The 25,741-nt window shown below is 43.3% G+C and overlaps 1 protein-coding gene across 1 annotated transcript in view; it reads right to left on the bottom strand.

Annotated features, from left to right (window-relative positions):
- The window catches only part of kcnh1b (potassium voltage-gated channel, subfamily H (eag-related), member 1b), a 36,864-nt gene extending 15,524 nt beyond the window's left edge, over nt 1–21,340 (bottom strand). Inside the window, exons 1-7 of the mRNA XM_028565058.1 lie at nt 21,250–21,340; nt 15,018–15,141; nt 14,146–14,252; nt 13,690–13,818; nt 11,625–11,743; nt 10,310–10,702; nt 5,930–6,359 (exon numbers count right to left, since the gene is read on the bottom strand). Of these exons, the coding sequence (XP_028420859.1) occupies nt 5,930–6,359; nt 10,310–10,702; nt 11,625–11,743; nt 13,690–13,818; nt 14,146–14,252; nt 15,018–15,141; nt 21,250–21,322 (1,375 nt within the window). The 5' untranslated portion in view covers nt 21,323–21,340. The remainder of the gene's footprint in view (nt 1–5,929; nt 6,360–10,309; nt 10,703–11,624; nt 11,744–13,689; nt 13,819–14,145; nt 14,253–15,017; nt 15,142–21,249) is intronic.
- Nucleotides 21,341–25,741: the final 4,401 nt, after the last annotated feature.

Raw genomic sequence — 25,741 nt, 5'->3', positions numbered from 1 at the left:
AGGTGGTGATAGACAGATGGTTTATCCAATCAGATAACCAGGATTTTCGCGCCTTCCCAAAAGTTCTCCAACGGTAAGTTCCCAGATGGATATACCGAGCGAATGCGAAGCGATCCATCTGGTGGAGTCAGGTTACGGTGCTGCACCTAAACATTAGAACGTCTTCAGCCCTAAAAAGTCCTTCTTCATTCCCGGAGTCTGGGTCTGATTGGTCGGATGTGTCTCAGATTAAAGGTTCATGACTCTGACATCGATACAAACTGCTGCAGTCCATCCCTGAGTCAGCTGCGCTCCGTCACAGCCTGTCAGCGGTATGGACCCCAGGGGGTGGTGGGGGGGTCACCGGATCAATACTGCCCCCCGTGCAGCACTACCAGCAGCAGCCGTCCACCCTGAAGCCGCTGACAGCAGCTCAGACAGGAAGTGTCACGCTGTAACCTTCATAGAGGAGAGCAATGGGGGGGCAAATGCCACTTCACTAAGGGCCACACTGGAAAATGAGACTCACATCAAGAGCCAGACATGTAGGCTCCTATCTCGCACCCTATCACAAACCCCGACCCAAGTGTCTCTGCTAGTTTAAGACCGACCCAGTTGTCAGTTTCCCGTCCAGCGCCTGTGTCGTTTAAATAGCAAATGCACCTGCCCCCATCTGTGGCCCATGGGGGTGCTGGTCTTACAGGGAGGTGTGTTCAGGCAGCGGGAAGGGATCGCACCATTGACCAACAGAAACCTGGTCTAAAGTCAATAACGCAGCATTTCATTGTTATTTTAACAGAGCATTAGTGAAATGCTCCTAGGCTCGTGCACAGCGCACACACACTATGCTTGTTACACACACAGGGACACACACTATGCTTGTTACACACACAGGGACACACACTATGCTTGTTACACACACAGGGACACACACTATGCTTGTTACACACACAGGGACGCACAACAGCACACACACATGCAGATGATTACAAATAATAATATTAGGGTGTAAATCCTCCATCATAACAGCAATGCTCCAAGGTCCAAATGCGTCCAAACGGAGCCTACTCTGCTTCCCTCCCAGCGGTACCGGGAGGTGGCCATCTGTTGTTGTTTCCTCTGCTGCTAAATCTAGATTTTCTACCTCCACCTCACGGTGAACCTAACTCGTAACAATCAGTGCTCTGTTACAAGTCTACTTGTGGCCTGTCTTCTGTTGTCTGTCCTGTCCCTTGTCTGTCTTAAATGCTCCACTTTAAGTAGTAATCACACTTCATGTATAGTCTAAAATGTAACCTGTCTCAAATGTCGCTTTTATACATTTTAAATGTAACAGCGTGCTCAGCGTGTAACACCACTTGATCCATGGTCTCTCTATATGCAGTGTATATGGTTGAAATGACAATAAAACCCACTTGACTTGACTAATTCCCCCCCCCAACAAACATGCCTTCATCATACACTGGTTACAGAACATTAGCCGACCCAAGTTGTCACACATTAGCAATGTGCTTTTCCTACGATGTGACAAGACACAAGAGCGTGTGAATGAAACATGAAGATGTTTTTTACCAATGTAGAGGCCGACCGGTTGGCTGGTAAGCTAGCTTGGGGCTAACTGTTCAGCCCTGCAGAGGGGGTGGGGGGGGGCAGCGAGAGGGAGACGCCAATTCAGCCAAAACAAAGGCTGACGAAGGCCAACGCTGTCATTTTTCCCTTCTAGCTTCATACTCTCCCGTCCCAGAGAGACAACCCCATAGGGTTGTTGCAACATTACCGCGTACAGCATCGGCCTCATCTGGCTCATTTCCTGTAGGTTCTGTAACGTTAGCATCGGCTGCAGCGTCATTCTAAGGTGGCAGTAGCTTCAGGGGCAAAGTCTAATGTAAACCTGGACTGATACTCGGGCCGGATCAAAGTCTCCGAGGGGCCGGGTTTGGCCCGCGGGCCTCCAGTTTGACACCTGTGCTGACTGTGGAGGTTGAACTCAGCGGTGGCGCCGAGCTGAAGCAGCAAGAACAGGTCCAGAACCAGAGCCAGGACAGGAGGTTCACACACACACACACACACACACACACACACACACACACACACACACACACATATACACACACACTCATATGCACACACACATACACACACACACACAGACACACTCACACAGACACACACACTCATGCACACGCACTTACGCACAAATGCACGCGCACACACACACACACACATGCATGCACACACACAAACGCATGCATGCACACTAGATAGATAGAGAGATAGATAGATAGAGAGATAGAGAGATAGACAGACAGATAGAGAGATAGACAGACAGATAGAGAGATAGAGAGATAGACAGACAGATAGACAGATAGATAGAGAGATAGATAGAGAGATAGATTCCTACACAAAGCTCGGCATTTATCAATTTGGACGTGAGCGTAGGCTGCGATCAAATCTCCCGTCTGGTCTGAACTCGTGTACGCAAGTTTCTGCGTCAGCGTGGCCTTGCAGTGCAGCATATAATCAGTTTAACAGGAGAAGGAGAAGTCATCAGCTGATCACGTATCAGTAATGGCAGATCTGGCTCTTTTAGAAGACCTCTATGCGCCGGTACAATAATGCACACGTACGCACACCGTGGCACCACGGTGGAGCGCTCCATCGGATTGTTTAAGGGCCGATGGCTCGCATCAGTGGGGGGACCCTATACACGGCAGAAAAAGTCTGCAACACTGTTTTAGCCTGGGGGGTTCTGCACAACATCTCGCAGGGAAACTGGGTGCCATAAATGTAGCGATGGAGCCAGATGAGCCAATGCCCAGAGAGCAGAGTCCAGAACAACCCCAACTGAAGGAGACAGGATATTATTATTCCTCGCTTTTAAAATGTAGCCTATAGAGTTATGTTTGGCAATGATACTCAATACAGGAAACATGACGATGCACAACATTTTTATTTATTATTCAGGTTTTCATTTCTATGTCGTGAACAATTTATTTCTGCCATTGACCGAGTTATTTCGGCTCGTTTTCCCAGCCCCTCTGCTGTCAGGAGACAGGGTCCAGCACGGGGGCGGAGGACACGCGCTCTCCCTCAGCTGTTGCCTCGTTCCGACTCATGAAAAAAAACACGAGTAAAGTAACACTGCATAAACTCCGCTACCGTGTGTTTATTTAAATATAGGTACACCATGTAGGCCTAAGAGATTGCAATAGAAGCCTGTATATTACTATTAGGACTATAGAAAATGTGTCAAGGATGTATAAATTAAATAGGCTAAACTTCAGCTGGAGTCCGATTTACTACGGCAACACTGTTGACCTCATCAGTGATCTCTTTCCATCCCGCATTCTTTCTACAGCCTTTAATACCAGTTTTCAGGCTGCCAAAAAGTACACACGTTAGTGCAAATGAACCAGAGATATCAGGGTTTCAATCTCCACCTCTGAAAAGTTCCGCTTCTCAGCCGGATTACGTCTCGCCATGTCGTGAACTGTAGGGGCGAGGCCTCAAAACCCAGAATATATTGGGGCGTGATATTTAAATTACGATCGTTTCCAGCCGCCGCATTTATCAACGTACAACTATTCTTACGCTCGGATTGGTGCGATACGAACGTTTCATAAATCACATGTGAAGCCTGTCGTAAGATGATTTCTGCGCTCATATCTGCGCTGGTTTCTACGTTAGGTTGATAAATGAGGGCCACTTTGTGAATTCAGGGACCTGATGGCCCAGGGAAAGAAACAGTTTTTGAGTCTGTTAGAGACAGACAGACAGACAGACAGACAGACAGACAGACAGACAGACAGACAGACAGACATTTCTAAAATAGTCATCATTTTGCTAGACCTTTTTTTCAACCTGGACTATCATTCCCATCATGCCTTGGTGTCTGAGTGCATATACATATATACAGTATATATATGCAGGCTCTATAAAGCAGGCCGACAGTCTGTGGAGATTTCCCAGAAGCCCCTGCAGTAAAAGCTTTTCCTCACTCTGCCGAATGATGAAGAGCTTTAATGTTGATCATTTGTCTCTGTCACTGGAAGCTGCTGTCGGACACACACACACACACACACACACACACACACACACACACACACACACACACACACACACACACACACACACGTCCGCTGTCTGTTAGTCTGGATGTAATTCACCTTCAGCAGGCTGGTTGTTTGACCTTCTACATCTCCACCCTCTAACGGAGGCCACTGTCCATCTGCTGACTTCTAGAGGTCACGTGACATCATGTGTTAGCTTTTCATTCAGTCATCACGTTACCCCAAAACTAACATTTGGATGGTTGACTTGGTAACACAAACGTTAACGTCAGACATAACGTTAGTTTAGTGTCTCTCTCCGTTCTCTCTGCTGTTTCCACTTCTCTCTTCATAAAAGCTCTGTTTTTGGGTTTTTATTTTTCTAAAAACTCAAGTTTTGGGTTCTTTACCCTGTTGGTAGTACGCAACACAAGTCACTGGAGAGATGCGGCCTCCCCTCCCCCCAGAGTAGGAGGCAATGCGCTGTGTCTCTATTGTGTGACACTGTGTGTATGACACTGTGTGTGTGTGTGTGTGTGTGTGTGTGTGTGTGTGTGTGTGTGTGTGTAGTGTGTGACATTAGAGTGCAGGGCTGCAGGCTCAGAAGAAGACGGGAGTCCGGCTGATATGTGACAGGAGCGTTAATATTTCAGAGAGGAGCTCCACCGTGGCAGAGCCCGGCATGTCAGCCTTCATCACACTGCTGAGGAAACAACTGCTACCTCTGAGGACAGCTGTGTGCCTGTCTGTCTGTCTGTCTGTCTGTCTGTCTGTCTGTCTGCCTGTCTGCCTGTCTGCCTGTCTGTTAGTTTGACTATCAGGGTGCCACGTCAAACAAGCAGGCCTACATTTACTGCTGTACTGGTAAAGTACAACAAAGTCTTATTGTATGGTAGTTCAGCATGAGTACAGATCAACTAGTTATGTCTGAAGTCAAACTAGTGAAATATTAAGTAGATCACGCTAGTTAACACTAGACTCGACAGCAGCTAACGTTAGCCTAGCGTTAGCTAACAGCTGGAGTAAACACGGTTAAAATGCTGACAGCTAAACGGTGTAAAGTGTGACTGAGTTTCACTGGAGAGGATTCTAACAGCGGCACGTTAAGCAGTCTGCAGCTGTCGTAAAAACAACACAGACGGTGCGTTCACTTGAAACTGGTAGCCGACTGTCGTTTTGTGCTCCTTTTTTCTTATTTAATTATATACAGTACAGGCCAAAAGTTTGGACACACCTTCTCATTCAATGCGTTTCCTTTTTATTTTCATGACTATTTACATTGTAGATTCTCACTGAAGGCATCAAAACTATGAATGAACACATATGGAATTATGTACTTAACAAAAAAGTGTGAAATAACTGAAAACATGTCTTATATTTTAGATTCTTCAAAGTAGCCACCCTTTGCTTTTTTTTTTATTAATAAGGAAATAATTCCACTAATTAACCCTGACAAGGCACACCTGTGAAGGTAAAACCATTTCAGGTGACTACCTCATGAAGCTCATTGAGAGAACACCAAGGGTTTGCAGAGTTATCAAAAAAAGCAAAGGGTGGCTACTTTGAAGAATCTAAAATATAAGACATGTTTTCAGTTATTTCACACTTTTTTGTTAAGTACATAATTCCATATTTGTTCATTCATAGTTTTGATGCCTTCAGTGAGAATCTACAATGTAAATAGTCATGAAAATAAAAAGGAAACACATTGAATGAGAAGATGTGTCCAAACTTTTGGCCTGTACTGTATTTATTTAAAAAAAAATCTTTTAATGTATCGGTTCAGGCACAAGCACTGTTTTAAAAGTACCGTTTTAGCACCGGTATCAGAAAAAAAAAAAACGCTACCCAACCCTAGTCCCTAACCAGGAGTGGAGTTTAAGAAAGGACGAAGGACTCACATCCGATCATCATCATGGCCACGGCGAACATCTTCTCCCCGTCCGTGTTGGGCGCGATGTTGCCGAAGCCGATGCTGGTGAGGCTGGTCATGGTGAAGTACAGCGCCGTGATGTAGACTGAGTCCTTGCTGGGCCCGCCCTCCCAGCGGCCCGAGCCCGTGGCGTTGAAGCGGTAGGGCGTGCCCACGGTCTCGCCCAGCAGGAACAGCCAGCTGTCCATCCGCACGGCGCCCCCGTCCTCGTCCATCACCTCGTAGTCGCCGATGCTGAACCAGATGCAGGCCAGCCAGTGGGCCGCCAGCCCGAACACGCACACCAGCAGCAGCAGCACGGCCGCGCCGTACTCGATGTAGTGGTCCAGCTTCCTCGCCACGCGGCCCAGACGCAGCAGACGCACCACTTTGAGAGAGCTGAACAGGCTGCTGATGCCCTGCACGGGACAGGACACACACAAAATCTATTTTCATATGTCTCTCAGTAGCTTAGCTTATTTAAAGCTAATGTACTTTCATATGTCTCTCAGTAGCTTAGCTTATTTAAAGCTAATGTACTTTCATATGTCTCTCAGTAGCTTAGCTTATTTAAAGCTAATGTACTTTCATATGTCTCTCAGTAGCTTAGCTTATTTAAAGCTAATGTACTTTCATATGTCTCTCAGTAGCTTAGCTTATTTAAAGCTAATGTACTTGCACTTACAACTTGTTGTTTGGAGTCTGAATCTTCACAGTTGAAAGCATTTAATTGTAAGTCGCTTTGGATAAAAGCCCAAATGTAATGTAATGTAATGTGATGTGATGTGATGTGTTGTAATGTAATGTAATGTAATGTAATGTAATGTAATGTAATGTGATGTGATGTGATGTAATGTAATGTAATGTAATGTAATGTAATGTAATGTGATGTGATGTGATGTGATGTGATGTAATGTAATGTGATGTGATGTAACAGGGACAGGGTAATGCTGGGAACCAGAGGGTCGCTGGTTCAAGTCCCCTTAGAGACACATTCATTAGTTTAAAGTTTAGACATTAAAGTAGCTGGGCTGCCTGCACACACACACACACACACACATATACACAGACACACACACAGACACAGGGACAGGGTCTCACTAGGAACCGGATGGTCGCTGGTTCAAGTCCCCATAGAAACACATTCATTACTTTAAAGTTTAGACATTAAAGTAGCTGGGCCGCCTACACGCACACACACACACATACACACACACACACACACACACAGTCAGTAGGGAGTTGGGTTGAGATCAGAGGGTTGCTGGTTCAATTCCCCATACGGACCAAAGTATGGAGGTGGACTGGTAGCTGGAGAGGTGCCAGGTCACCTCCTGGGCACTGCCAAGGTGCTCTTGAGCAAGGCACCAAAGCACCGAACCCCCCAACTGCTCCAACCTTTCCCTAAGCAGCTTCCCCCCACTCTGACATCTCTCCATTAGTGCATGTACAGGTACTCAGCATGTGTGTGGAATTCAGACCTGTGTGTCTCCTTTCCTTTCTTCCCTTCCTCCTTCCCCACATATATCCTTTCTTACATCCTTCCTTCCTTTATTCCCTTCCTCCTTCCCCACATATATCCTTTCTTACATCCTTCCTTCCTTTATTCCCTTCCTCCTTCCCCACATATATCCTTTCTTTCATCCTTCCTTCCTTTATTCCCTTCCTCCTTCCCCACATATGTCCTTTCTTTCACCCTTCCTTCTTCCATTTCTTCCCTTCCTCCTTCCCCACATATATCCTTTCTTTCATCCTTCCTTCCTTTCTTCCCTTCCTCCTTCCCCACATATGTCCTTTCTTCTGTCTTCTTTCCTTCCTTCCTTCCATCCTCCTCCACTCTCCATCAGTGCTTTTAAAGTCTGTATGAAACGATTTAAAAGATGTATGAAACATATGAAACAAATGAAACATGTATGAAAGATGCACATCCACACACACACACACACACACACACACACACACACAGACACACATATACACACACACACACATACACACACATGTATGAAAGGTGCAGCTGCTGGGCCGCCTGCAGAGCCACTTCCTGTCATGTTTGACTCGTCCGGCGCTGCCGCCTCTCATCAGCAACACCGCTTCCACGCTGGAGAAAAACACCCACAATGCACTGCTCCTCCAGCAGCAGCCTTCCCCACGGTCACTAAGGCTACATTTACACCGCTAGACGTTAGGGTTAGAAAGGGATATCTTCTGCTACGTTTACACCTCTCATTCCCCCTGCTCTGGTGGTGTGTGTGAGACAAAGTGTGTGTGTGCTTGTGTGTGTGTGTGTGTGTGTGTGTATGTGTGTGTATGTGTATGTGTGTGTGTGTGTGTGTGTGTGTGTGTGTGTGTGTGTGTGTGTGCGAAGGTCTTGTCCACAAAGCATTCCTGAATGGGAGGAAAACATGCTCTGGTTGATTGGCATTTCTTTAAACCAATCACAATTGTTGTGGGCGGGGCTAAGCTCCGGACGGAGCCACGGTGCCTCTGCTAAATAGTCTCAGGAAGGAACTGGTTTCAGTGGAACATGTGTACGTTCAAAAGTAGTTTTAGTCGTGGAACAGAAAACTCCGATTGGACAGATAGTCTAGCTAGCTGTCTGGATTTACCCTGCAGAGATCTGAGGAGCAATGCTTTAGGCACTTTGTTTTAAAGATTTTGACGCTTTACTCAATGTTTTGCCACTTTTTCGGAAGTTTTTGGCGCTTTTTACGATGTTTTTGGCACTTTTAACGATGTTTGTGGCACTTTTTCAGACAATTTGTCGTTGTCTTTCGGCCTTTTTCCAACTGTTTTGGCGCTTTTTTCCAACGTATTTGTCGCTGGCTGAGGAACTTTTTTTTTGCCAAACTTTTTTAGGGGCTTTATGAGGCCCAAAATATAAGTGAGAAGATTACAGTATATATGAGAATTGCAAGAATACAGTCAAAATATTTGACTTTTTCCCTTACATAAAAGCATGTCAAAAAACTCTACATCTGGCCCTTTGATGGGATTCTCATTTTCCAGTGTGGCCCTCTGGGAAACTGAGTTTGACCCCCCTGTTATAGACTATCTCTGACATTGACCGTGCTGCTGCACACTTGTATTATTTATTATTATGCATGTGACATGTTTTAGTACCGGCGCATACCGGAAAATGGGTCTCTCTCCCCCCCGGAAAGGAAAGCCAGTGTTTAACTCCAACGCTGTTTTATGTTGATGGTGACTTCTTCTGGAGTCAGAGAGAGGCCATCTTTCACCAGATTGTGCCGGCTCAGCTCGTCTCCCGCCACGTGGGGAAGATGAAATGCGTTTTCATTCTGCAGCCGTCAGCAGTTCGGCGCCGCTGCTCGGTCACCCGACCTTTCTCTCTGCACCTACAGGAGGTGATTACACGCCGAGGAGTGTAACCAGGCCGCTCCCTCGCCCTGATTGGACGCCTGCTGTCACGCTGCCTCCGCCTCAGCACCGCTGGTCGCTTTAATGATCCCCATCGCTGGTACTTCATCAGCGGGAAGCTGTTGACTTTAATAGCGTTTCAGTTAGACTACTGCAGAGACGGAGCCACTGCTGCGTGTTCTCCATTATACAGACAGTTTTAATATTAAACATGCAAGAGATGTAATATGTTGTTACACGCAGGGTGAAGCCAGGAACGCTGTTTTAGATTTGATTTATTTATCGTTGACCTTCAGCCGACAAGCAGCCGGTCCACCGGTCCGGGACGCTCTGACAGGCTCGGCCGAAAGCTGCCGACTTGTTCATGTTTCTCCGTTCAGAGATCTATAATCTGGATCAACGGGTTTCGTGTGTTTACTAACATGTGATGCTTTAAAGAAGCTGCCATTTCATATCTGAAACTCCACGGTAGACGTTCTCAAAGGTGTTGATGAGAGACTGCGAAATGAAATTGCATTCTTGCGGAAAAAAGAAGGAGGAGAGGAGGAGAAAAGGAGAGGAGGAGAGGAGGAGGAGAGGAGGAGGAGAGGAGGAGGAGAGGACGAGGAGAGAAGGAGAGGAAGTAGGAGAGGAGGAGGAGGAGGAGAGGAAGTAGGAGAGGAGGAGGAGAGAAGGAGAGGAGAGGAGGAGGAGGAGGAGGAGGAGAATAAGAGGAGAGGAGGAGGAGAGGACGAGGAGAGAAGGAGAGGAAGTAGGAGAGGAGGAGGAGAGGAGAAGGAGAGGAGAGGAGGAGAGGAGAGTAGAATCTCTGCCGTGACTGTGTAAGAAGCAGGTGAAGTGGTGGGACTAGTTTCAGGAAGCATGTGTTATGTAAGCGAGGAGAGGAGGGGAGAGGGGGAGAAGGGAGGAGGAGGAGAGGAGGAGAAGTGGGACTAGTTTCAGGAAGCCCTGTTTTATGTAAGTGAGGAGTAAGGGCGCCCGGCCGTACCTCGTCGACGTTCTCGAAGGCGTTGATGACGTCGTAGGGCAGGCAGGACAGCAGGTCGATGACGAACCACGTCTTGACGTAGTTCATGCGGATGAGCTTGGGGTCGGAGATGACCTCGCCGCCCGGCCCCACGAAGGTGGTGTGGAAGTTGAGCACGATGTCCACGAGGAAGATGACGTCCACGATGCTGTCCACCACCAGCCAGGCCACGTTGTTCTGCTTGGTCTTGAAGGACACGTTGTAGGGCACCATGATGGCCGTGTAGAAGGTCAGGATCAGGATCACCCAGTCCCACGTGGTCTTGAACAGGCAGTAGTGCAGGATTATGTGCGGCGGCGTCTTCGGGGTTTCCTGTTTGTACTGCGGCAGGATGTCTGAGCCCAGCTGGAGAACCTGGAGAGAGCACGGAAACACGGAAACACGAAAAACATGAAAACACACAAAGACATCTTCAGCCAGAGAGGACATTGTTTCTTCAGCTTCTTCTTGCGTTGCCCCCCGGTGGGAGGTGTGCTAACAGGGCTCGCAGCAGGTGAATTAGTCGTGCAATTAATGTCATGGCTACACAATTTCTTAGTAAAACCAAAACTAATTAAACTGCCTTGTTTTCTTTTTGCCATGACTATATGATGCTGACTGCAGAATGGATTTCAAGGACTTTGCGCGCCGAGTTAACATGTACTAAACATGAGTTAACATGTACTAAACATGAGTTAACATGTACTAAACATGAGCTAACATGTACTAAACATGAGTTAACATGTACTAAACATGAGCTAACATGTACTAAACATGAGCTAACATGTACTAAACATGAGTTAACATGTACTAAACATGAGCTAACATGTACTAAACATGAGTTAACATGTACTAAACATGAGTTAACATGTACTAAACATGAGCTAACATGTACTAAACATGAGTTAACATGTACTAAACATGAGTTAACATGTACTAAACATGAGTTAACATGTACTAAACATGAGCTAACATGTACTAAACATGAGTTGAATTTGCACCGCAGCACCGCCACGCCTTGATGCTCATGACACGAATAGCACGTATAGTTATTTTTATTGAAGTGAATTAAGTTTAAATCACCGTCATGCATGAATGAATGATATTTTTGCAGTTTTACACATAACAATCCACGATGATCACATTACACAAAATTGAAACTGCACGTCAAAATGACACATCGTCAATATTTTTAGAGACCCCCCAAAATTTCACAAATCATGTTTTCAGGGGAGCCATGTCTTATTAAGGGGAGCAGCCTGGCAGCGTGTATGAACAGCCTTTAGTGGGATCTCACCTCTGCCAGCCGAGAGTGTTTGTGGACATTCTCTCCTTTCTGGACGGCAGGAGCGAGCTGCTGGAGAACTCCTCGGCTGCTGGTCAGCGCTCGGGTCAGACGGGCAAATTTACCCCAACCTGCTGACAACACACGGGACACACACACACGACACACACACACACACATGGAGAAACACACAACTCAACATGTGCAGAAGTCAGAGTGAACAGACATTACACACAAAAAAAACTTATTTTTTCGGTGATTTTGACACTTTTTCTGACGTTTTTGCCCCCTTTTTTTTTGACACATTTTTCAATGTTTTTGTCTGTTTTTTTTTTTTTTTGTTTAAATTATACCTAATTTATGAGTCAAAAAAGCTGAAATGATGAATTATTTAGACTAATATTGATTGGATGATGATGATGGATAATCACAGACTGGTGTATGTCAGAGTTGAGTCAGAATACTGTTCAGAAAACTGTCTACATTGTTTTTCAAATGCTTCAAAAATTCAATGAAAGCATAGCCATTATTAACTGTCCTTGCGAACATGGAACCATCCGTCTTATTTTCTCGGTAATTTTGGTTGGAAAGTAAATATAGACATTTTGGTAATGGGTCCAATTTGACCCCGAGGACGACAGGAGGGCTAAAAGCCTTCATCAATCGTCAGATATAAACATGTTGTCATTGGTAGATGGAAATGAAAGACCTAACAGTTGAAGTCTCATCATATCCTACTCTTTCTGCTGTTCTGTATCAGGGCTGCGCGATAAGCATAACCAGATACTAAAGTGTTCTCAGTTCTGCTGCTTTCTGTATTCTGCTAAAATACAACAAACTGATTGTTGAATTTACAACAAATGAAAGGAAATCATTTCCAACGTTCTTTTATTGAACAAATTGAACATTGAGTTGAATATGAAAGGCAGCTCTACTGAAAGAATGACTATTGAAGAATTCTGCTGATATTTTTTTCCAACTAACACAAAATTAATGTCACTGCAAAATAGAGGCGCGCTTTTCAAGGGCGGTGTTTTGTACATACCGCGGAATACATAATTAGGCACACTTTACACTTCCCCTCCCATCTCTTTATGGGAAACTCCCACTGTCCCCTTCACACCTCCCGTGAATGCATATGCATATATATTATGCATATATGCATGACACGGAAAAGCACAATTTGCCATTTTCAGTTCCCGCGATAGGCAGCCTGCGCTTTTACCTCAGTGTGGTCTGTTAGTACATACCTCACCATGCTTTTACCTCAGTGTGACCTGTTAGTACATACCTCACCATGCTTTTACCTCAGTGCTGCCTGTTAGTACATACCTCACCATGCTTTTACCTCAGTGTAGTCTGTTAGTACATACCTCACCATGCTTTTACCTCAGTGTGGTCTGTTAGTACATACCTCACCATGCTTTTACCTCAGTGTGGTCTGTTAGTACATACCTCACCATGCTTTTACCTCAGTGTGGCCTGTTAGTACATACCTCACCATGCTTTTACCTCAGTGTGGTCTGTTAGTACATACCTCACCATGCTTTTACCTCAGTGTGGCCTGTTAGTACATACCTCACCATGCTTTTACCTCAGTGTGGTCTGTTAGTACATACCTCACCATGCTTTTACCTCAGTGTGGTCTGTTAGTACATACCTCACCATGCTTTTACCTCAGTGTGACCTGTTAGTACATACCTCACCATGCTTTTACCTCAGTGTGACCTGTTAGTACATACCTCACCATGCTTTTACGAGTACGTTGTGAAACAAATACGCCTGAAGTGGGCGCAAAAGCGTTCATACACGAGGCCCTGAGTGTCTTTGTCGATGCAGCCCTAGTCTGTAGGACTTTTTGACTCTGCTGAATGTGTTTTCTCTGATCACCAGACTTTTCGAGTAGCCTGAGTTAATTAAGTCTGTCTGCCTTTCTCTAGCACTGGCGCCATCCACACTGCTCACAGCAACCTCTAGAACTAATTGCCTTTTTTTTTGTCTAAAAATGCTGCTATGAAAACACAGACATGTAGACGTGGTCTACCTGTGTTTAGGACTTGTTTGTAGCCCCGCCCACCTTTTGAAGAGTCGTCCTCAATTGGCTGCTTGAAGGCGGTGATGTCACTGAAGGTGCACAGGAACAGGACCACTTTGTCTTGCTCGTTCCTGATTGGAGCGATCTTCACGAAAAACCAAACCGGCATCCCTGCAGAGCACACACACACACACACACACACACACACACACACACACACACAGACACACACAAACACACACACACACAGACACACACACAGACACACACAAACACATATACAGACAAACACAGAAACAAACACATACACATATAGACACAAACACACACACACATACAGAGACACACACACACAAACACACACATACAGGCACACACACACACACACATACAGACACACACAGACACAAACACATACACATATAGACACACATACAGATTAGTGTAATTTAAGTATGTGACATTTGCAGTACTGTTAAAGAACTGAAGTGTACTCACGGTTTTTCTTGTACATGAGAATCTCAAAAGAGTTCATCTCGTAGTCCTCAAAGGTCTGCCGGACCTTCTCCCTGGTCTCCATGTCCGTCAGCTCTCCGTACATGAAGCTGGAGGACAAAACACAGGGGTGAGACACGTATCCCTCCATCCATCCATTAATCCATCCATTAATCCATCCATCCATCCATCCATCCACCCATCCACCCATCCATCCATCAATCCATCCATCCATCAATCCATCCATCCATCCATCAATCCATCCATCCATCAATCCATCCATCCATCCATCCACCCATCCATCCATCCATCCATCCATCCATCCATCCATCCACCCACCCACCCATCCATCCATCCATCCATCCATCCATCCATCCATCCATTCATCTATCCATCAATCCATCCATCCATCCATCCATCAATCCATCCATCAATCCATCAATCCATCAATCCATCAATCCATCCATCCATCCATCCATCCATCAATCCATTCATCTATCCATCAATCCATCCATCCATCAATCCATTCATCTATCCATCAATCCACCCATCCATCCATTCATCCACCCACCCATCCATCTAACTAAACAACATCAACACTTAGCATCCACAGTCATACCTGTAAGGACCTTGGCTAATGTTAGCGATTCATTGCAGTTAAACAAGGAATCCACAATGATGTAACTAAATGTCACGATTAGACAATGATGTAACTAAATGTCACAATTAGACAATGATGTAATTAAATGTCACGATTAGACAATGATGTAACTAAATGTCACAATTAGACAATGATGTAATTAAATGTCACGATTAGACAATGATGTAACTAAATTAATGATTAGACAACGATGTGCTACTTGTGACTGGCCCACCTGCAGGTGCTGCTCTTCTGCATCACCTCGGCTCGATGGTACCCGGACAGCTTGCAGAAGCCGTCGTTGCTGTAGACGATGGGCCAGTCCACAATCTGAGCGTTCCCCAGCACGAAGTTCGTGTCTGACCACAGAAACCACAAGGTTACAAACTGCCTGCCGCATTTAATCACACACGTGTTTCATAACCGTGACAGGGCTGCAGCTAACAATTACAGATCGATATTACACTCAGACATGTTTTATAACCCTGATAGGGCTGCAGCTAACAGCTCACTGATCGAGTAGGTCTAGAACACACTCAGACATGTTTTATAACTGTGACTTTGGTCTGAACTGGACTTAACTCTCCTGGTGTCCTTGGGTCAAATTTGACCCATTTACAAAAACTTTCTATATCAGAACTATGACAAAAGAACGTTGAAAAAATGGCAACTGTTTTTTATTTTTTAAACACTGAAAAAAAAAGACCAAAAACATTAGGAAAAGTGACAAAAAAAACATTGTCAAATGTGACAAAAACTTGTTACAAAAAGTGACAACATTTTATAAAAAGAAACATCGGAAAAAAGGACAAAAAAGTGAAAAATAAATTGGGAAAAAAGTGACACAAAATTTGAATAAAATTGACAAAAACGTTGAGAAAAGTGTAGAAAAAGATCAACAAAATGTTGAAATTTTGACCCAGAAAAAAACAAAGTTGCACGGTCAATAGGACGACAACAAGAGGGTTACAGTTTACAGATCGAGTAGGTCTAGATTTTTTTTAAACACTGTGACCAAAAACATTGGAAAAAGTGACAAAAACATTGGAAAAAGTGACAAAAAAATTGTCAAAGGGGACAAAAAAACAGACAAAAATACAATACGATACATTACGTTCCATACGATGCTCTTTGTGAGTAAAGTTAATGACTTCTACTTTCATAGAATGTAGGGTGTTTTATTACATTTTAATTTAATGTAAATTTTTATATCATTTGAGTGATGATCCACTAAACCGTAACTAGTTGTCAAAATAATTCATAATTTCAGTTTTTTTTTAAATCAAATTTGAGGTATAATTTCATATAAATGAGGTTTATTGACCATAACTTTTTTTTTTTTTAAGTGTAAGACTAGTGGTAATATGTTGATGTTAAAAAAAAAACTCACAAAAAAGCGACAAAGGAATGGGAATTTGAAAGAAACAACACATTCTGGTCAGGTGTCTTTGGCATTGTTGTTGATGCTAAAAGTCTCCTTCAGCGTCAGATCTAAACGCGCTGGGTCGGGACTATTGGCGTCACTTTTGACGCAGTTAGGTTTAGTAAAAGATGGTGGGTGGGCTTATAAAAGATACGTGTTCGTGACACACGGGACAAGAACGGGACAGTTGGGGTGAAAAGTTCTGTGTTGTTTTACCCAACCTGCCTCCCTATACGGCAAATGTCAGGCTTTCATACTACTCTCTACTGTTGTCTCTCTACATATTACTCTCTACTGTTGTCTCTCTACATACTACTCTCTACTGTTGTCTCTCTACATACTACTCTCTACTGTTGTCTCTCTACATACTACTCTCTACTGTTGTCTCTCTACATACTACTCTCTACTGTTGTCTCTCTACATACTACTCTCTACTGTTGTCTCTCTACATTTTACTCTCTACTGTTGTCTCTCTACATACTACTCTCTACTGCTGTCTCCCTACATACTACTCTCTACTGCTGTCTCTCTACATACTACTCTCTACTGCTGTCTCTCTACATACTACTCTCTACTGCTGTCTCTCTACATACTACTCTCTACTGTTGTCTCTCTACATACTACTCTCTACTGCTGTCTCTCTACTACTCTCTACTGCTGTCTCTCTACATACTACTATCTCTGTTTCTCTCTACATATTACTCTCTACTGTTGTCTCTCTACATACTACTCTCTACTGTTGTCTCTCTACATACTACTCTCTACTGTTGTCTCTCTACATACTACTCTCTACTGTTGTCTCTCTCTACTGTTGTCATACATACTCTCTCTACTGTTGTCTCTCTACATACTACTCTCTGTTGTTGTCTCTCTACATACTACTCTCTACTGTTGTCTCTCTACATACTACTCTCTACTGTTGTCTCTCTACATACTATTCTCTACTGTTGTTGTCTCTCTACATACTACTCTCTACTGTTGTCTCTCTACATACTACTCTCTACTGCTGTCTCTCTACATACTACTCTCTACTGTTGTCTCTCTACATACTACTCTCTACTGCTGTCTCTCTACATACTACTCTCTACTGTTGTCTCTCTACATACTACTCTCTACTGTTGTCTCTCTACATACTACTCTCTACTGCTGTCTCTCTACATACTACTCTCTACTGCTGTCTCTCTACATACTACTCTCTACTGCTGTTTCTCTACATACTACTCTCTACTGTTGTCTCTCTACATACTACTCTCTACTGCTGTCTCTCTACATACTACTCTCTACTGTTTCTCTCTACATACTACTCTCTACTGTTGTCTCTCTACATACTACTCTCTACTGTTGTCTCTCTACATACTACTCTCTACTGTTGTCTCTCTACATACTACTCTCTACTGTTGTCTCTCTACATACTACTCTCTACTGTTGTCTCTACATACTACTCTCTACTGTTGTCTCTCTACATACTACTCTCTACTGCTGTCTCTCTACATACTATTCTCTACTGTTGTTGTCTCTCTACATACTACTCTCTACTGCTGTCTCTCTACATACTACTCTCTACTGTTTTCTCTCTACATATTACTCTCTACTGTTGTCTCTCTACATACTACTCTCTACTGTTGTCTCTCTACATACTACTCTCTACTGTTGTCTCTCTACATACTACTCTCTACTGTTGTCTCTCTACATACTACTCTCTACTGTCTCTCTACATACTACTCTCTACTGCTGTCTCTCTACATACTACTCTCTACTGTTGTCTCTCTACATACTACTCTCTACTGCTGTCTCTCTACATACTACTCTCTACTGCTGTTTCTCTACATACTACTCTCTACTGCTGTCTCTCTACATACCACTCTCTACTGCTGTCTCTCTACATACCACTCTCTACTGTTGTCTCTCTACATACTACTCTCTACTGTTGTCTCTCTACATACTACTCTCTACTGTTGTCTCTCTACATACTATTCTCTACTGTTGTTGTCTCTCTACATACTACTCTCTACTGTTGTCTCTCTACATACTACTCTCTACTGTTGTCTCTCTACATACTACTCTCTACTGCTGTCTCTCTACATACTACTCTCTACTGTTGTCTCTCTACATACTCCTCTCTACTGCTGTCTCTCTACATACTACTCTCTACTGTTGTCTCTCTACATACTACTCTCTGCTGTCTCTCTCTACTACTCTCTACTGTCTCTCTACATACTACTCTCTACTGTTGTCTCTCTACATACTACTCTCTACTGTTGTCTCTCTACATACTACTCTCTACTGTTGTCTTTCTACATACTACTCTCTACTGTTGTCTCTCTACATACTATTCTCTACTGTTGTCTCTCTACATACTACTCTCTACTGTTGTCTCTCTACATACTTCTCTCTACTGTTGTCTCTCTACATACTACTCTCTACTGTTGTCTCTCTACATACTACTCTCTATTGCTGTCTCTCTACATACTACTCTCTACTGTTGTCTCTCTACATACTCCTCTACTGCTGTCTCTCTACATACTACTCTCTACTGCTGTCTCTCTACATACTACTCTCTACTGTTGTCTCTCTACATACTACTCTCTACTGTTGTCTCTCTACATACTACTCTCTACTGCTGTCTCTCTACATACTACTCTCTACTGTTGTCTCTCTACATACTACTCTCTACTGTTGTCTCTCTACATACTACTCTCTACTGTTGTCTCTCTACATACTACTCTCTACTGTTGTCTCTCTACATACTACTCTCTACTGCTGTCTCTCTTAATACTACGTCATCTTACAGTGCTGCGTAGCTGCTACTCTGCTCAGTGTGTTCTACACACATGCTTTTTGTTGGTCAATGGCACGATCACTTCCCGCTGCCTCAAGATAGCAATACACCCAGAATGCACCTGAACACAACTCCCTGTAAGACCAGCACGCCCAGAATGCACCTGAACACACCTCCCTGTAAGACCAGCACGCCCAGAATGCACCTGAACACACCTCCCTGTAAGACCAGCATGCCCAGAATGCACCTGAACACACATCCCTGTAAGACCAGCACGCCCAGAATGCACCTGAACACACCTCCTTGTAAGACCAGCATGCCCAGAATGCACCTGAACACACCTCCCTGTAAGACCAGCATGCCCAGAATGCACCTGAACACACCTCCCTGTAAGACCAGCACGCCCAGAATGCACCTGAACACACCTCCCTGTAAGACCAGCACGCCCAGAATGCACCTGAACACACCTCCCATGGGCCACAGATGGGCGCAGGTGCATTTTTTATTTAAATGACAAGGGCGCTGGACAGGAAACTGAGAACTGGGTCGGTCTTAAACAAGCAAAGACAAGCTAGGACCCTGTTCTGATGCATTATTAATCAGAAAATGGAAAAGAAACAGGAAATATTGGTTCCATCCAATCCTGAGATTCTTATCTGCGGGATTATCCATTCAAAGTTTTATCAACTTAGTTTTGGTGTTAAACCAAACCAAATGTGTTTAAAACCGCCACCGTTACCTTCTCTGGTTTGGATATGAGGACGGAGAACTCTCCTGTGGGTCAGATTAGAGCCCTACCTCCCGGACCTCTCCTGGTTTGTCATTTCTCCCAGGAAACTCCTGTAATTTGCAGCATGGCCCAAACTCCTTCATAAACAATCAGACATTACATGTCATGTAGCTGACGCTTTTATCCAAAGCGACTTACAATTGCTATATATGTCAGAGGCTGCACGCCTCTGGAGCTACTAGGGGTTAAGTGCCTTGCTCAGGGACACATTGGTTGATGTATCATAGTGGGAATTGAACCCAGATCTCCCACACCACAGGCACGTGTCATATCCACTGCGCTATAACCCTCAACCTGGCACCCTGTAACCCTCAACCTGGCAACCTATAACCCTCAACCAGGTACCCTAAAACGCTCAACCTGGCAACTTATGACCCTCAACCTGGCAACCTATAACCCTCAACCTATAAAGGTAACCTATAACCCTCAACCTATACGGTAACCCTCAACCTGGCAACCTATAACCCTCAACCTATACGGTAACCCTCAACCTGGCAACCTATAACCCTCAACCTGGCAACCTATAACCCAGTTGATCTGTGCGCAAGCGTTGAGACCCGAAAGCGAGCCGATAAACATGGCAGGTGAACGCGGTGTTCCAGCAAAGAAATCAAAACATAGCTGTACATGTCATCAGTGTTGGGCGCATCTTACCGAGTCACATCAACAACCTCCACGCTGTCTGTAAGGTCACATTGATTTTAATGTAGCGCACGGCAGGGAAACATGACGTCACCCAGCACAATAAAACACATTGGGTCTTACAGTACACTTCACACTTAACACACAAATCTCCCGCATTCTGAAAACCAAATGAGGGTTCAACATTAAGGGTTGCCTGATGGCCCGGGGCAAAGTAAATCCAACGAGCCAATCATCCTATCATAAATGACTTCATCGTTCTCTGGCCTCTCGTTTTTCTTATTTTTTGTACATTTATTTTGCGCTTTTGATGCTTTCAATATTTGGGATTTTTTTTTTTTTTTTTGAAGCATTTAACAGTTTTTTCTGCGTTGTTTTTGGCCCTTTGACGTTTAAAAAACAATATATTTTTTTGGATGTTCTTTTGCTTCAAAGTTTGGATTTTTTTCAGCTTTGGAGGTTTGTTTTTAAAATGAATTATAAAATATTTTTTCCCCAAAAAAAATAATTAATTAGTTTAGCAAAAAATTGACTTTTTTAAAAACCTTAACTTTGAACCCTTCTTATTCTTCTTCTAACAATGATTATTATTATGGTTAATGTGTGCTGCTGCTTTAAATGAAAATATAAAATGTTCATGACAACACTACACATAGATATACTGGCGGTTTTAAGAAGACACACAGGTAGACCTGGAGGTAAACAGTGAGGTGAGACAGGCTAACAGCTAGCCTGCAGGCAGCCTATCACAGAGCAGCTGTCTGATGATGACACGACCCAGCGGAACCGCGAGACAGAGGAGGAGGGTGGAACCGGACCGAACCGGGTCTTACCGTTGGACCTGCGGACGATGTTCTCCAGGAAGGTGTTCTGAGGGGCCACGAGACCCCGCCGTCCTCCCGCCATCCTGCCGTGACGTCCTCCTGCAGCACGAGGCTCACATTTCTGATGCTGCACGAGCCCCGCGCGCTGCAGAGTAGCAGCCTGCCCGCCTCTCTCCCTCTCTCTCTCCCTCTTTATTCTCTCTCTCTCTCTCTCTCTCTCTTTATTCTCTATCTCTCTCTCTCTCTTTATTCTCTATCTCTCTCTCTCTCTCTCCCTCTTTATTCTCTATCTCTCTCTCTCTCTCTCTCTCTCTCTCTCTCTCTTTCCCTCTTTATTCTCTATCTCTCTCTCTCTCTCTCTCTCTCTCTCTCTTTCCCTCTTTATTCTCTATCTCTCTCTCTCTCTCTCTCTCTCTCTCTCAAATAACTGGCACTTGCATCATGACGTCACTACTTTAAAGGGTATGTTCACCCATATTTCTAAAAACATATTTGTATATTGAGCGGGAAGCCTTGACTAAAAAAATAATAAAAATGAACAACTTATGTGCTTCTAGAAATTACATGTTGCCCTGGAGTCTCTACCTCTCTAATGTATGAATTATAATATAAATATAATATAAAACAGTCCATTTAATGATGCAGAGATACCAGTCAGTATAGTCACGGTCAGACATGATAGAATAGAATAGAATAGATCTTTATTTATATATTCACCAGACATAGGCCTACAAGAGTTAAAAATACAGACATGCTAAGTTGAGTATTACAGTTTTTCACAATCGCTCTGACACTTTTTTCAATACTTTTAACAACTTTCCTAAACTCTTAACACAGTTAGCACAACATCCGTCTGTGTAGGCTATACAATTAAAACATCTCTTCTTGCTTTGACACAAAATGCATTCAGTTAACACAAATTTAAAATGCTTGAACTTCTTTTACACACAAGCTCCACCAAGACCAAAACAATGGATCTTCACTGCCAAATTTACAAATGCTTTCACACTGTATGTCAGAACAGATAACATCATGTTCTAAACCTAACTTATAGGCTAAAGTCAAAGTGAACAGCTGATCATATTGTAAATTGAAACACAAATATATTCCCTGGATTTTATACCTGCATTTATTGAGAAACAGCTGATTGAAGTTATGCAAATAGATCAATCACAGCTGATTCCCTTTTAGGAAACACACTCAGGTGTTGAGGTTCTTTCAATCGCATGATCATATGGTAGTACAGTAAAAGAGGACCTATTTGAACAATATACTGTAGATGAACACAGGAAATAAGAAAAATGCCTTCACGAGGGAGAGGAAGAGGAGTACCAGGACAATTCTGTCTCTGTCTCCTTTTTTTCACAAACCGTACTTTCTATAAAGCTACTCTGAGATGGGTCAATCATTTTTTGTATTGAATCTCTGCAGCAAAAGAAAGAAAATGGTGGCCGGGTTGGCTCAGTGGGTAGAGCAGGCGCACATATACTTGGAGGTTTATGCCTTGACGCAGATATCCAGGGTTCAAATCCGACTTGTGACTATTTCCTGCATGTCTTCCCCCTTTCTCTCTCTGCCCTTTATTAACTAGCTGTCCTGTAGAATAAAGGCAGAAAACCCCAAAAAATAATCTTTAAAAAAATTTGCTAAACCCAACAAAACAAAAATGTAGAGGCTTCAACAGAAACTGCAGTCCAAAACACAATCTATGATCAATACAGTCACTTTTGTCTGTTGTATAAGGGCAGACCTGATACATAAAATAATGTAGTTTCTGTTATTCCATGGGATGTTAGTGTTTTTTATGATATTGTTCTATGATTGACTAAATGTTCCTGTTGGGACAGAACATGTGTTAGTGTTTTGGAAGAATTATTTGATTTTGAGACATGATTACATTGTTTTGGTAAACACAGTGTATTGTGTTAGTGAATTATTGTATTTTGAAAATTGGTGTTGGAGTTTAGTTTACAAGGTGTGATTTTGAGCATGAAATTAACTGTTTTGCCACTCGTGTGTTGTAGGTGTGTTGGTGCGTTAAGAGTTTAGGAAAGTTGTTAAAAGTATTGAAAAAAGTGTCATAGCGATTGTGAAAAACTGTAAAAAAAATAAAATAAAATATCAAGATAAAACAGAATAAATATGCTTAAATTCATCAAGAGAGCAGCTCAGTTTGATATTGTCACTTGGTTTGGTTGAGGATACTTGATGGCATTTGGAATAAAGGATTTTTTTTAAAACCCTGTTTGCCAGAGGCCCTCTGAAGGCCTCCCAGACTTCAGGAGCCCAAACCAGCTGGACAGGGGTGGGGGGGTAGCCTACTATCTGCACTGGATATTTAGCTCAGGTGTTTTTTGTTTTTTTATTACGACTTTTTTTCTGGCTTTCTCAGACATTTGTCACCTTTTTATAAATTTGTTGCTTTTTCCAAAATTTTTGCACACTTTTTGTCACAAAGTCCTACAAAAGTCATCAAAAGAGTTCCTTAGCCTTCGGAGAATTTAACAAATCAAGCAAAACAATGATCTTTTTTTTTAAAGCACCACTATGTAACTTTTCCTGCGTTGGTCCCCCTACAGGTGGTCTCAGAGGAACTACAGCTGCAGCTAAAAGTTCCATAGAGCTGCTTTAACAACGAGCTGTTTCTCAGCCTGAATATTAATCTCTCTCTCTGCTTCTTCTGGGGGAAGGTCTGGCTCTCACAGTCGCCAAATCACATAATGGCACTTTAACTGTGTTATTTATTGTGAACCCAAATTGATATACGGACCGGATCTAAATCTGCAACGGGACGGATTTGGCCCGCGGGCCTTGAGTTTGACACGTTAGGGTCTACATTTAAAGGTCTACATGTTAGGATCTACATAACAGGGTCTACATGTTAGGGTCTACATGTTAGGGTCTACATGTTAGGGTCTACATAATAGGGTCTACATGTTAGGGTCTACATGTTAGGGTCTACATGTTAAGGTCTACATGTTAGGATCTACATAACAGGGTCTACATGTTAGGGTCTACATGTTAAGGTCTACATGTTAGGATCTACATAACAGGATCTACATGTTAGGGTCTACATGTTAGGGTCTACATGTTAGGGTCTACATGTTAGGATCTACATAATAGGGTCTACGTGTTAGGGTCTACATGTTAGGGTCTACATGTTAGGGTCTACATAATAGGGTCTACATAATAGGGTCTACATGTTAGGGTCTACATTTTAGGGTCTACATGTTAGGGTCTACATAATAGGGTCTACATGTTAGGGTCTACATGTTAGGATCTACATGTTAGGGTCTACATAATAGGGTCTACATGTTAGGGTCTACATGTTAGGATCTACATGTTAGGGTCTACATGTTAGGGTCTACATGTTAGGGTCTACATAATAGGGTCTACATGTTAAGGTCTACATGTTAAGATCTACATGTTAGGGTCTACATGTTAGGGTCTACATGTTAAGGTCTACGTGTTAGGGTCTACATGTTAGGGTCTACATGTTAAGGTCTACATGTTAAGGTCTACATGTTAGGGTCTACATGTTAGGGTCTACATGTTAGGGTCTACATGTTAAGATCTACATGTTAAGGTCTACATGCATTTAAAGAAAAACACAGTTTGGAGTGAAGGGAGACTTTAAGATCTGCAGCTGCCAGACTCTCTTTAGAAAAGCTCTCATTTACTGCTGCAGGTTCTGACTTTAATAATTACTGTTATAGCAGCAAGTTACAAAGACACACACACACACACACACACGCACACACACACACCACCACACACACACACACACACACACACACAATCAAAGAAACAATAAGAGAACAGAACAACTACTGAAAAAAGGAATAAAAATAAAGTACATGTACCGTATATGTACAGTGTAGAGTAATATATATATATATATATATATATATATATATATATATACAATGCCAGTTATCTCTCACACAGTTTTACTGTTGCATGTTGTCCCGGCGGGTCGCGCCCTGTTTCTGGGTCGGACCGTATGCGTCCTGTCTGGAGGAGGAGGAGGAAGAGGAGGAGGAGGAGGAGGAGGAGGAGCCGTACTATTGTGTTACTGTGTGTGGTTGTGTGGTTGTGTTGCTGTGCCTCCCCCTGCTGGTCATCCACTGTCAGTGCAGGAGCACACAGGAGGGACAACAACAACAACACGCTGGATTATCAGCACACACACACACACACACACACACACACACACACACACACACACACACACACACACACACACACACACACACACACACACACACACCTTGGTTCATACGATGGATTTATGTCGTCATATGTAACATATGAGTCCTCTGAGACGTTTATTTACATGAAATTACGATGTTTACAGTTTGATTTATGTGACATAAATATGATTTCCACATATTTTCAGACTCGATTTTGATTTTATGTGTTTTGATGTAAGCGGTAAGCTGTTAAAACTCAGTATTTTTTGTATTTTTGTTGTATTTATTTTAGTTTTTTAGTTTATTAG

This window comes from Perca flavescens, chromosome 2, assembly GCF_004354835.1.
Source record: "Perca flavescens isolate YP-PL-M2 chromosome 2, PFLA_1.0, whole genome shotgun sequence".
NCBI lineage: Eukaryota > Metazoa > Chordata > Actinopteri > Perciformes > Percidae > Perca > Perca flavescens.
Note: the sequence above shows the minus strand (reverse complement) of the source record. Positions and strands in the feature narration are given on the sequence as shown.